Below are 14595 nucleotides of genomic sequence, written 5' to 3' on the forward strand. Positions count from 1 at the left end.
CTATTACATGGCAACAATTAGGGGTCCGGAGCATAACACCTGGTCCTCCCCATTCTGGCCCTCCACTAGCAGCTGACTGTACAGTCTCAGCGCCAGGTGGTCCTACTTCAATGATATTAGCTAGTCACTCGAGGGTTAATCAGGAGCCCGTCTTAGCCCAGTGTGGCTGCATGGAGCCCATTCAGTAGCCGCAACCCCATCCCCAGCACAGACTGGGTGTCTTTTTAAGTGGATGTACAGAGACAATGTTGGTTAGAAAACTTGCTAAAACAAAGATCCCTGTGAGGGTGGCCAGATAATTAACCGATGGACTGAGGCATATTGGATTCCTGGTCTCCATCCTGTTTAGCGGCTCGCAGTGCGTCCATATACAGTGATGGATTATAATGGGCCTTTTCATAGATGCACAAAAACAGATGGAGAAGCCGGGAAGTGCTATACATCTCTGCAGACGGCCACAACAAAGTAGGGGGAGGGAAGCAGGATTTTGTCAAAGTCGGCAGATACAAGAACAAGTGGGTGCAGCTATAGCAGCCAGGGCCTTATCTGCCTGCACAAAGGCCATTCCATCTATATCCCCCTGGCCCGGAGATCTGAGGGTAAATAACACTCATTATAATGACAATACCTATAGATTTGTAGCCCAAACTGCTAGAATTTCATCAATAGTAATTAGTGGCTATACATAACTAATGAAGATGTGGACAGCATAAATCTGAAGAGCTCAGGGTCTTTGTTTTCCTGACAAATCCTTTTGGAGGAGTGCAGATCTGGTAAACCAGGTTTCTGTCAACATTTAAAATGGAAAACATCTACAACGATCGCAAGTTGTAAGTTTAAGTCTAAAAAGGTTTAAGAAATGCTGCACTACAAATACATCTATAGCTGATTACCAGATAATCAAATCAAGCTCTCTCTTTGTCCAATGCAACAACAGTAGCACAGCAAATACACGCAGAGCACCAAATGACAGTGCCAATCACAGGAAGGCCTACTGTACAGGACGTTGCTCTGTGGCCAAATCAATGGCTGGCACTTCACGACCTACACAGACTCTCTGCATTACCACATCAAAGGGCGCTTTCTGGAAGAAGGGGCGGAAAATGCACTATACACACTTTAATGTTTTGTTTTTGTTGGTCTCTATGTGGAAAATTCCATTTAATGCAAAAATGCAAATGCTCAGGACAAGGACATCCTCCACGGGGAAACAATGGAGATAGGCCAGAAGAAGAGCATGCGCTCCCTTTGAACTGTTTAAAGAGGCAACTTATAAATAATCAACTAATTCCTCTTTAAAATAACCAATTAAGGCAGTGACATTAAAGGCAATGGAGCAAATCTTCAGACAGTGGTTCTAGTCTCATTATGATAAAAGAGAATTGAAAAGCTAGCATAATGCCCAATTTAGGACAAAATTTAGCGAGGTCAAAGGTTTCTTGACAAAAGAAGTCCCTAACCCAGGGTCACATCACAGAGACCGAGTGATTCCTGGGGTAATGGCTGAGTGACATTTTGCTGACATTTCCCGGTTACATTGAATACGGGCCGTCTCGAGACGGGATATCGTGGATATCCTTGAATGCGACAGAGAAGAGCGAGCCCTGGTCTTTTCAGGGGACATTCTCAGTGCTATGGACGGTGATGACGAGAGACTGAGATATTGAATGGTAATCACTGGAGCAGAGATAATGGATGATTGAAGGCTCTCTCCGTGACGCTGGAGGATTTCAATATCAGAGCAGACCTAGAACGGGGATCCTTATCAGGGCAGGCGTCAGACAAAGAAGAGTGAAATATGGGCTCCAACATAGGCACACGACCACAGCGATTAGCAAGAGGATAAAAAAAATGCTGGCAAACAAAGAAGCCAGCTTTATCTTGACAAAGGCTGTCCAGTGCCTCGTTGAAACAAGAGATAGAGAGGGGGAGAGAGAAATGGAGAGAAGGACAGAAAGAGGGGTTTTTACATATATTCTTTCCTCCATCTTCTACAAGATATCAAGCCTAAGGAGACAGGAGTGTAACAGAGCCCAGTGTTTGAGTGCTCCAGGCCCACTGATTCTGATGAGGAATAATGGACCAAGCAGCAACCCTAGAAAACTCTCCGGACCATTCCAGCGTCAGGGCCTTCACTATCCATTCACACATATCCCATCAACATGGACACACACACACACACACAGTTTTGCTTTTCTGCCAAGAGCGTAACAAAAGAAAATACAAATCCTATTTATGCCTAGATTCCAAGTGCGGAGGCTTCCCAGGAAAGCTCATTAACCCTCCCTCAAGAACCCCGAGACAAAAGAGGGGAAACAAAACCAAACTAATCAATGAAAACGCAGCCATTGTAGGGGAAACAAGAACAAGCATCCATTTGTATAACCTGAGAGGGCTAACAGCTTTCCTTTAGTGGCGTTTGGTTGGCTGGCTGGCTTGGGGAGGGGAGGAGAGGAGAAAGTTCATTAATTAAACAGGGCTAGGGGAACAGATGGAATGGCTAGCTAAATGCTAATCACTTAAAGCAGAGAGGTTTTAAACCCTCCGTAGATCCACACACACACATCAATCACTATTAACATGTCCTTTTCACTGAAATGTACTGTGGTACCGGTACCGAGTCAGTGAAAGGCAGAGAGGACGGCCATCCATATGCAAGGACTCAAAGTATTGATACACCGTAATGCTTGGGCTTGATCATGCACAGAGTAAAACAGTAGACTACACACACAGAGTAGGACCACTGCTGTCCACAGCTATGACTGCTAACAAAGCCAAACACTTAACATGAATAAACCATCAACACCAATCTTCTCAGAGAAAGACTTTTCAACCAGGGATTCCTTTAACGCATGTTGTTCTCCACAAATCAATAGATCATTTAACTCCATAACAACAAGACATATGGAAGAATGGCCCAGGGTTTAATAGCGTGCAACAGAGACAGCTTTCACAGTTATTAGAACTAGGGGTGTCTAATGGCTACCGAACCCCTCCGGGGTTTACTCCTGACAAGTTCATAATGATGGTCCCAGTAACGCTACCTGACACCTCACACCTTCCAACTGGGGCTGGCTGGCTGGTGGGAGAGTAAGGGGGATCCCACGCAGACCTGGCAACCTCTCTGCCTTTCACTGCACTCTTACAAACAGACAGATGTCAGGCATGAATGCATAACAGACGGAGCAGGGAGGGGAGGGGCATGGGTTCAAGTTTAAAGATACCAAATTGACATGAATGGACATTCTTTCAGTAACATTACACTGTGTTGTAATGTGTAAAAACAGGGATCTGAAACATTCAGTGTCTTATCAGGTTGGCATATGTATTGGAAACAACATTTGGTTTGTGCAGCAACTGTGAACGGTGCATCTTTATTAGTAACTTTTTATTAGCTTACAACTTCAAAGACCAATTCAATATTAGCTCGATCAACACAATCACAATTTTGAATGGACACTTTATAAATTCTTCCATTTAAGAGGCTATGGACAGTTTAACTTCAGTACCCATAACACAAACTCCAACAAAACATTCGACAAACAAGCAGCACTTTATTTTTGGGACTAAACCACCCTTACCCCTCGTCCTCTCTGTGTTCTTCTCATGCCCAGGATCAGTGCACAAACACAAACCGTGTGTGTATGGCATTTAAGGGCCCTGCACTGTCATCAAGCCCCTCAGACCCTGCTGTCAGCCGTCTGTTTCTACGCCTGCTCTACCTGTGTTTAAGAGTCTGGCCCTGCTCTGCGCTCCGCTTAGCCACCGGCTCGAGGGCTTTCACTGAGGGTGCGTGAGAGACCCCTTTTGTTAGAGGTAGTATTGGGGGGAGAGGGAAGAGGGAGGGAGAATTTTTTATTTTTATGCTATGAGTCATTCTGCATTAGCAGTGGGGGAGGGAGGGAAGGGAGGGGGTGGAGAGGGAAGATAATACTTTTGCATGAAGCTAGACGCCATATGCCATCCGGCCAGGCTGCCTCCTGAGTCAGGGCTGGGTTTGACAGGCCTGTGCGTGCCCCCCTCTCCCCCCTAGCCCTCCAGGCCCTTCTTAGCCTCAGTGGCAGAGCTGTCTGCTGTTCGGAGACTGAGTTGGCGTGGAGTGGTGGTGTGTGGGTGCTGGGTGGGAGGGACTCAGTGATCTGAACACATCGGACATTGTCATGAGCCCCAGGAACAGCTGGTCAGCTGGAGAGGTGTGGGAGCAGTCGGAGAGCGGAGGAGTGGAGGGAAAGGCAGTGCGCTACACTGATAATGGGATTAGGTTAAAACATTCAGTAAAATGGCATAAAGCCCAACCACAGGCCCCTTTCCATCCAGTCCCCGGCCCCCACCAAACTCAAGCCCAGCCTATTGCCTAGGTAACTTCACCCAAGACCTGCTTCACCCAACAACAGTCTCCAAACCAACTCACCTCCCTCAGTTACCCCAACCTACCTCCAACCTGCCTAGCACTGCAGGCCCAAAGCCTGCCACAGATTTCTTGGGTCCCATTGGGTCAGAGTGGTCCCTGAGAGCCGGACTGTGACAGAGCTGGACTGGACACATACAGTAACAATACCCTAAACTAATAGAAGCAAGTGGCTCTTTTACACGACATCACAACCCCTCTAAATCGAAGGCAAAGACAGAGGTGAGTTAGAGCTGTACACATCACTTCTCACTGATAGGCTTATGGAAGAGGGATGTTGGCTAGTTATCCACAGCTCAGCTCACCCCTCTTAAATGGGCCAGACCAGTATAGAGCTCACACTGTGCCAAGCCAAGCACTCAGTTCACAGGCAGACTGGTGAGTGTTATGGCACAACAGCTGGCAAATAAAGGCCTATCAAGCAATGCTAAATAATACATGTTCAGCTACACTAACATGACAGCTTCCATTCATAACCTCCTTTCATAGACTGAAGCATGCTTTCATCTTGACTAGGTAAAGAATCTTCTTGTACTAAAGAAGACATTGTTATCCATGTAGGGACAATGACAAAGGGAAACCAAGCCTTATTCAGAGGAGAGTGAGAATACAACACCCAATACTACTAAAACCCTAATTAAACATGCATGGCCACCGGGGAGTAGAAAAACTACAGAAAGCAGTAGGCCAATATCAACTGCAAGAGTCTCACATATATGTTTTTATGAGCATGCAAAGGCTGAGTTACAGAGCTGGTAGAGCGGTATGCTATATGAGGCTGGGCCTGTATCACTGTGCTCCGTTAGGTGGGCAGCAGTCCTAGCTTCCACTGGGCTCTGTTAGGTGGGCAGCAGTCCTAGCTTCCACTGGGCACCGTTAGGTGGGCAGTAGTTCTAGCTTCCACTGGGCACCGTTAGGTGGGCAGCAGTCCTAGCTTCCACTGGGCTCCATTAGGTGGGTAGCAGTCCTAGCTTCCACTGGGCTCCATTAGGTGGGCAGCAGTCCTAGCTTCCACTGGGCTCCATTAGGTGGGCAGCAGTTCTAGCTTCCACTGGGCTCCGTTAGGTGGGTAGCAGTCCTAGCTTCCACTGGGCTCCGTTAGGTGGATAGCAGGCCTAGCTTCCACTGGGCTCCGTTAGGTGGGTAGCAGTCCTAGCTTCCACTGGGCTCCGTTAGGTGGATAGCAGGCCTAGCATAATGTTTCTGTCATCATTTCCTTTGACCATAAAAAGCTTCTGGACATGAGAACAGCGATTTGGATGAATATTTCTACTTGAACGAGTCGGAGGCACAGGACATACTGCTCACCCAGGACCAGACCCTAATGGACCAGAATCCAAAAAGGCAGCATAAGAGAGGGCGACGTGCAGGTACCCTGACAAAACTACGTAAGAGAGTACATAAACCGCAAGACTATCATCGAGACTATCCAATAATTGGAATCATCATCCTTTCACTCCCTCCTCTCTACCTTCTCTACCTATGTATCCGCTGTTAAAGCCACATTCTGAATCACTCTGAATTTCAAGCTTCTGCCTCTAACCCTAGGAAACTACTTTCCAACTTTTCCTCCCTCCTTAATCCCCCACGCCCTCCGTGGACAACTTTGTCAACCACTTTGGAAAAAAAGGTTGACGACATCCGCTACTCAGTCACTCAGCATTTAGAGACCACTTGTCTCACTCACACAAAACTAGCCTACGCCTTGACCTCTTTCTCCCCTCTCTCTCCAGATGACATCCTGCGACTAGTGAGGTCTGGCCACAAGACAACCTGCCTGCTCGAACCCATCCCCTCCTCCAGACGATCTCTGGAGACCTTCTCCAATTCCTCATCAACTCATCCCTGGCCACTGGCTGCGTCCCCTCTGAGTTCAAAATGGCCCGAGTTGCTCCCCTCCCCAAGAAACCAACAATTGACTCATCTGACGTCAAAAACTATAGACCGGTATCCCTTCTTTCTTTTCTTTCCAAATCACTTGAGCGTGGTGTCTCCGATAAACTTTCTCGTTATCTCTCTCAGAACAATCTTCTTGACCCTAACAAGTCAGGCTTCAAGACGGGTCACTCAACCGAGACTGCTCTTCTTTGTGTAACGGAGGCTCTCCGCATTGCCAAAGCTGACTCGCTCTCCTCTGTTCTCGTCCTACTAGATCGATCCCTGTCTTTGACACCGTGAACCATCAGATCATCCTGTCCACCTTCTCAGGGCTGGGCGTCGCAGGCTATGCACACTATTGGATTGCATCCTACATGGCAGGCCGCTCTTACCAGGTGACTTGGAGAGGATCTATGTCTGCGCCACATACTCTCACTATTGGTGTCCCCCAGGGCTCGGTTCTAGGCCCTCTACTCTTCTTGCTATACACCAAGTCACTCGGCTCCGTCACATCCTCACACGTGGTCTCTCCTATTATTGCAACGCGGATGACACTCAACTACTTTTCTCCTTCTCCCCTTCTGACACCCAGGTGGCAACACGCATCTCTGTGTGCCTGGCAGATATCTCAACTTGGATGTAGGCCCATCACCTCAAACTCAATAAGATGGAACTGCTCTACCTCCCGGGGAAGACCTGCCCACTCAAAGACCTCTCCATCACGGTTGACAACTCCACAGTGTAGAGTGTTGCTCTCCCTGGAACCCTGGACAACACCCTGCCGTTCACTGCAAACATCAAAGCAGTGACCCGCTCCTGCAGGTTCATGCTCTACAACATCCGTAGATTGAGCATGAGGTTCTAATCCAGGTACTCTCCCGTCTGGACTACTGCAACTCGATGTTGGCTGGGCTCCCGACTTGCGCCATCATACCCCTGCAACTTATCCAGAATGTAGCAGCCTGCCTGGTTTTCAACCTTCTCTCATGTCACCCTGCTCATCCGCACACTCCACTGGCTTCCAGTTGAAGCTTACATCCACTACAAGACCTTGGTTCTTACCTACAGAACAGCAAGAGGGACTGCCCCTCCCTACCTTCAGGCTATGTTCAAACCCTACACCCCAAACCAAGCACTCCGTTCTGCCATCTCAGGTCTCTAAGCCCTCCCAGCTCCTGATCAGCCCAGTCCAAGCTCTTCTCTGTCCTGGCACCCCAATGGTGAAATCAGCTTCCCCCTGAATCTAGCACAGCAAAGTCCCTGCCCATCTTCAGAAAACATCTGAAACAGTATCTTAAATATCCTCTTCCTCACCTCGATCCACAGATGATACAATTTATGTTGCACTCCACACGGCCCTTTCCTACCTGGACAAGAGGAACACCTATGTGAGAATGCTGTTCATCAACTACAGCTCAGCGTTCAACACCATAGTTCGTCACTAAGCTAAGGACACTGGGACTGAACACCTTCCTGTGCAACTGCATGCTGGACTTCCTGACGGCCTACCCCCAGGTGGTGAGGGTAGGTAACAACACATCCGCCACATCTTCACTGGCTGCATCACCATTTGATATGGCAAATGGTTGGCAACCTGACAGCAAGGCGCTACAGAGGGTAGTGCATATGGCCCAGTACATCCCTGGGGCTGAGCTCCCTGCCATCCAATCATAGATTGGGGTGCTAACCAAGACTAAACGGCGCACACACACATTACACCGGTTTTAAGGTCTCTGCACTGGCTGCCTGCGAGTTTTAGAATTAATTTTAAGATTCTTCTATTGGTTTTTAAATCAATCCACGATTGTTCACCCAAGTACATGTCAGACATGTTTTCAAGTTATGTATCCAGTAGGTCCCTCATGTCCTCTAGCACTGGCCTTCCCAAAACAATCCTAAAGCTTAGGACCAAGAGGCATGGAGGCAGCCTTTAGTTATGTCCCCAGCCTCTGGAATAGCCTGCCAGAGCACATGATGGGGGCTGAAAACCATATATTTGGCTTTGCTTTTCTTTAGGGAGCTTTTTGTTGTTCAGTTTGTGTCATTTGTTTTTATCTTATGTTTGCTGTGAAGTAAATATTTCAGCTTTTATTTTCCATGTTTTTTATTCCTTTTTGGCTGTAAAGCACATTGCGTTGCATTCCATGTCTGAAATGTGCTGTATAAATAAAGCTTGATTTGATTTGTTAGACTGTTCTCTGCTGCACCAAGTCTGGAACCAACAGGACCCTGAACAGCTTCTACTCCCAAGCCATAAGACTGCTGAATAGTTAACCAAACACCTGGACTATCTGCATTGCCCCTTTCATTGTTTTTTTACTTGTCCCATATGCTGCTGCCACTGTGTATGATCCCGTCACTTTATTCCTAGTTACATATCTACCTCCATTACCTCTTACCCCTGCACATAGACTCAGTACTGGTACCCCGTGTTTGTAGCCGAGTTATCATTACTCACTGTGTATTTATTATTACTTTTATTATTATGCGTTAAAACGTTTCTATTATTTCTCTATTTTCTTTCTCTCTGTATTGTTGGGAAGGACCCGTAAGTAAGCATTTCACTGTTAGTGTACTCCTGTTGTTTACGAAGCTGGTGACATAACATTTGATTTGGATTTGAAAAGACCGGCTCACATGACTGGCCATGGGCCATAGATTATGGCTATTGATCGCTGCCTGGAGATGGATCACTCAGTGTGTGTGTGTGTGTGTGTGTGTGTGTGTGTGTGTGTGTGTCTGTCTTAGGGGAGGGGAGTAAGGGCAGCGCGCAAAAGCTATTGATTCTGTCCGGCAGGGAGGCTGCGTTTCAGAATGAAGGTCAGCTCTACTTCGTCTCACCTATTAAAGGCTCCTGCCACCTAAACACACACACTATGAGTGACGGCACATCAAACCCTAGTGCCTGTTCCTGAGAGAGAATAACACTTACCGACTGTTGGATAAAGCCTCCAGCCAGAAACCCAACAGGCTACGTGCCAGCAGAGGAAGTCCACTCAGAGACACTTCTACTATAGCCACATCACTTCCACATGGTTGGAAATAAATTACACATCAGATGTCAGGGAAGTTCATCAAATTCTCTCTCTTATTAATGTATGATTGATATATGGAGTGCTACTTTGATAGTGGGAGCTTTCCCATCGGATTATTTTCCTCCCTCATGTAATGTCCTCACCAAACATAATGCATCTCCACTGACAGTGGAGTAGACAGCCAGCCAGCCAGCTTGCTGCTCAGGGTTCATACAGGGTGACTATTAGGACTCACACAGCCAAGGCAGCTGCCTCTTCCAACAAGGCCATATCAATAATAGATTACATTATGTATGATTTCTGACAGCCCTGTAACATGTCTGTGGGGGCAGGACTGTCTTTCACATTCAATAGCGCTGAGGGCTGTGAAATAATATTACTGTGTTGTCACTGAATAGCAGAATGCTGTACAGAGCTTGAGGAGAATGACACACATAAATCCACTTTTACAGACATCATTCAAGTATGTCCGTTGGTCAGTGTTTTGTATCACACAGACAAACACACACACTTCTCAATTTGCAATGGTGCACAGTCCGCTGTAGCGGAAAGGAGGATGTCTGTGTGTGTTCTCAGGTGATGTGGCTGGTGGTCATTTTTCAATACAAAATCCAATTAGCCGTAGTGATGGTGCAGCAGAGAGCCTGGCTGCTGGAGACCTCTCCAGTTCTGTGGAGGAGGGAGCGGGAGAGAGGACACCACAGAGCAGAGCCCCACAGCGCCAGGCCAGCCTTTATTTGGATGCACAGGGGTCATGTGGCTTCTCATTGAAGAAATATTAAACGAATTACCTTGAAGAGTGGCCTGGCTACAAACAGCAGATTGAGGAGCGCCAGGGCATTGTGAGGGGGAAACGCTGGATAGGGATTTAATCTCTGCTACACAAACAGACAGGTCACTGTTCTGACTTGTACAAAAAACATTTACAACAGCAGCCATTTCTGTGACATAATCAGAGGAAGGAATGGGTCTTGCCTGTGGCTCAAGTCTAGATAAATCATTTAGTGCAGGTATTACTGATCTTTGTTGAGGTAATACATCTCAAATAGCATTCTAAATTGTATAATTTCAAACATTGTTCAGAAAATAGAGTGAACTTAATTTGCTGGTATGATTAAAAAAATACAAATATCTTTACAACATAGTTTGTGTGTGTGTGTTTGTGTGCGCTCCTTGCCTTGATAAAACAGACTCATCACCCCCATGACAAGTCTTTTGTTTAAACATAATCCTTTTCTCATCACCAAGTCTTCCAGCCAGGAGGCCCAGACACACACAGAAACCAGTTGGCACTACCAGCGTCCATTGGCTGGGAGGCTCCATTTGTCAGCTCATCCTCCAGACCTGCAGTATGTGGGGCCTCAGCCTGGCTGGCTGCTTCACACTGCCAACGCGTCAGCTTAGCCAGCCCAGGTCAGCGCTTATCTCATCTCATAGATACGGCTGTCGTGTTGCTCTCCACCTGCTAAGGAATGCCAGGTACGCCTGGTCTTTCCCAGCCCAGTGCTGGCTCCCCTCCCCTCTGGGCTTCCAGTGCAAGCAGGCAGGCCTGTGGCAGCTCAAACCATCTCACCCTGGAGTAATTCACTTGGCGTCTGGTAACCGGCATCTTTCACTCTGCTGTCCCACTGATGCCCCCAGGGACCCTGAGAGGGGCTGATATGAGGCTCATATAACCGCACCTGTAGCCCCCCAAAACAGTGCATGTTTTCACCTTAAAAACAACTCTGCCATTACTGCCCACTCCCCTTGCCCTCTTTTCTTACACACCGCAAACCAATGAGCACAACTTGGATCCAACCTCAAAAGCTGGAGGTTGGGTGTTTCCAAAGTGACCGGCAGAGAGATACTGTGGTGATGGTGAGGCTAGTCTGTATACCCTGTTCCTGTCCGGCGAGGGGCAGAGCAGCAAGGCTTTATGGGAGATTAGACCCCCCCCCGAAGCCCGCTCCAAAAAACAACGTCCCTCCCCTCTCTCAACCCTCCCCTCATTCACGTGCAAATTAATCTCCATCACTGATTACGCTTGTCAACTGACATGTACAGCTGGAGTCAGGCCCTTAACAACAGGCAGGCTGTTACAGGGACAGTAGATGATACATGACGACTCAATAGATGATACATGACGACTCAGTAGAGTCAGTAGATGATACATGACGACAGACAGGTTACACATAAGATCACCACTACAGACCTAGACAGCCACATGCATCTGCACATGTTACTGAGGGCTGTGTAACACAACTCAAACCAGTGCGCAGCTAATTGCTGTATGCAAATCAGCCAGTGCATCAAGATCAGTGTCAGCGCTCAACCATGCAGATCAGCCAACACAATCCACATGTGAAATAGACTGGGCAAACCACTGGCAGTGCGAATGCCATTATCACAACAATCGACCCGTTTATTATTTAAATTCTTTCATATGAGCATTGTGAAGAAGATTGTGAGGAATAACAGAAATACAAATAAACTTTTATATACATCTAGCTAGCTGTATATAAACATTTATTTATATTTCTTTTATTTCTCACAATCTTCACAATGCTAGATAAATAGATAGATAGATGGATAGATCCTGACCAATTACCTATCTTTGAATATAAAAATATACCCTTCCTCGGCCTACCTATCTGCTGAAGTTCTGCGATCAGACAGGACTGTAGGAAAGGTAGAGGCAACAGAGTAAAGAGTAAACAGAAAGGATACAAGCTCTGGTAGAGCGTCAGGCGGGACTTGACAGCTCTGCTGGCGTTGATGCAGGTGGCGCGCACCAGGCTGGGCAGTAGCGTTCCAGTGACGATGGCCCCGTTGAACAAAGGCCCAAAGAAAGGGACCTACAAGGGGAAGGAGAGAGAGGGATAGAGGGAGAAAGAAACAAATACGAAGAAAGAAGAAGAAAGTTAACATGTTATATTATTCAGATAAAATGCTATAAAAAAATGCTGGTTAAGTCATAAAATCATATGAAATGAGTGTGCTTTGAAATGCGCGAGACATCTCAAATGGGCACAGGGTTAGAGTTAGGTTTGAGTGATTAAGGTTTGAGTTGTGTTATTTAACATGACAATCACACACATCTAATGCAAATCAATGTAGAGTAAGAGAAATGACTGTCGATACCAGAGAAAAAACCTCTATTGAACAAATACAATGGCAGTTCTCTGTGTTTGAGAGCAGCACGCATATGTGTGTGTGTGGTTGGTGTGTGTGACACACGCGTCTGCTGATGGGTTTTTGGGGAGATCTTAAATCTGCTGAGTTGAATAATCGTTGACCTGGAATGTGACGTGAATGTCAGAGCCCCTTCATAAACCCTGCTGTCTACTCTGCATGGAATAGCTCATTATACAGAAAGTCCCTCCACTTCAATGATTGGAACGTACTTCAAACTGACATCTAGCTCTAGAACACCATAGAATATGAATGAGAGGGGGGTTCTGAGTATGGTGGAGGTTTGGGCTGAAGACTGGGTGGTTTTAACCTCTTTGGGCTAGGGGGCAGTATTTTGACGTCTGGATGAAAAGCGTGCCCAAAGTAAACTGCCTGTTACTCAGGCCCAGAAGCTAGGATATGCATATAATTGGTAGATTTGGATAGAAAACACTTTGAAGTTTCTAAAACTGTTAGAATAATGTCTGAGTATAACAGAACTGATTTGGCAGGCAAAACCCCGAGCACAATCCATCAAGGGAATGTTTTTGTTGTTGAGGTCATTGTGTTTTCCAATTGTTTTCTATGGGAGGTACTATTTACGAGGAACCTGGTTGCAGTTTATTTGGCTTCCACTAGATGTCAAATGTCTTTAGAAAAGAAAAGTTGTTTGAAATGTTTGGACCAAGTTTACAGGTAACTTATTAGATACTTTGTAGGAGTTGAAACCGGTGTATTTATGAATCAAATGCGCCAAATAAATTGACATTTTTGGGACATAAAGAAGGAAGGACAAAAGGACCATTTGTGATGTTTCTGGGACATTTTGGAGTGCCAACAGAAGAAGATCTTCAAAGGTAAGGCTTTAATTATATCGCTATTTCTGACTTTTGTGGCGCGATAATTGGTTGGGACAATATTTTTGGACAATATTAGCCATTGCTAGTCTATCGGCCGTTGAGGATTGGCGCAGCCGATGTCTTCTATGGAGCGCAAGCGCACTTGCCTCGTGTCAAACTGTTGCAAGCCGGCACCACTTACTCGTTCATTGCTAGCTGTCCTTGAGGAACCTCTGGCTGGACAGCATCTTCTTAACTACCTACTACTGCTGCATAGCTTAAGCACACTTGAAAATGACACAAGGCAGGTAGACATATTGAAAGTGTCCATTAATTTACTGTTCGGCAAAACAATGTCCATATACAGGCGGCAGCACTTTCCATAACAAGACACCGGTTTTGTCATCAAAATGTTCAAATTTAATGATATTGTCCATCGGTCTCCTTGACCCCAAAAAAACGGTATCGGCATTGGCCTTAATAAATCCATATTGGTTGTTCGCTAGCACATACCCACAGTGATGGTGATGCACTGTAGTGGAAGAGGAGGGCATTACTTTCCATCTCAGAGTCACACAGCTGGACAGGCAGACAGACAGTTAACCCACTAAACCAACAAGCTAGTTTGGTGGGACACTGGGAAAGAGAGTTAAGAGGGGTTTGTTGAGAAAGTCAGATAGATTGGAGCAGTGCGGGAATATGTGTTTGATAAATTTTAGTAGAGAAATTGTGAAAATAGCACCCATTATATTTTTTTTAATGTAAAAAAGACAGTAAGTAAAATAGTCTATGACACCACCCATTACAGACATGGATTTAATGGAAAATAATCAACCAAGTGTAGAAGCAAACTCATTGTGACAAACTACCATATTGGTTTTGCATTGAGTATTCAGAGCAGCCAACCAGCTGATCTGTAGTACCTGTGGTTTCTTCATGATCTGGATGAAGAACGTGTGGTTCTTCATGGGGTACACGATGATCAGCACGTCTCCAAAGTCAGTGGGGATGATGCCGCGCCGGTAGTCCCTGCTGTGCTCCGACCACACTATGTGAACTTCATCGTTTCCCAGGTGACGCAGCTGCACCGGAACAAATCACACGCTTTAGACATGGCTAGCAACGGTGATCACATTTAAAAAAACATATTGTCATTACTATAAAAAACAAATATATATATATATAGATAGGTTAGCTATTACCACAGCTCTGGGTGTTGTGACAATGTAAAACATCTCCTAATTTCAACTTTGATTGGAAATTCAAATAACAAAAAAACATT

At 46.1% G+C, this 14595-nt stretch overlaps 1 protein-coding gene across 5 annotated transcripts in view; it reads right to left on the reverse strand.

Annotated features, from left to right (window-relative positions):
* Positions 1-14595, reverse strand: part of LOC110498370 (ral GTPase-activating protein subunit alpha-2) — a 190110-nt gene that overhangs the window by 37876 nt on the left and 137639 nt on the right. For all 5 annotated transcript variants that reach the window (XM_036954948.1, XM_036954949.1, XM_036954951.1 and 2 more), the window contains 2 exons: positions 14237-14395; positions 12031-12158 (listed from right to left, as the gene is read on the reverse strand). In XM_036954948.1, coding sequence (XP_036810843.1) covers positions 12031-12158; positions 14237-14395 — 287 coding nt within the window. The remainder of the gene's footprint in view (positions 1-12030; positions 12159-14236; positions 14396-14595) is intronic.

This window comes from Oncorhynchus mykiss, chromosome 19 (assembly GCF_013265735.2).
Source record: "Oncorhynchus mykiss isolate Arlee chromosome 19, USDA_OmykA_1.1, whole genome shotgun sequence".
NCBI lineage: Eukaryota > Metazoa > Chordata > Actinopteri > Salmoniformes > Salmonidae > Oncorhynchus > Oncorhynchus mykiss.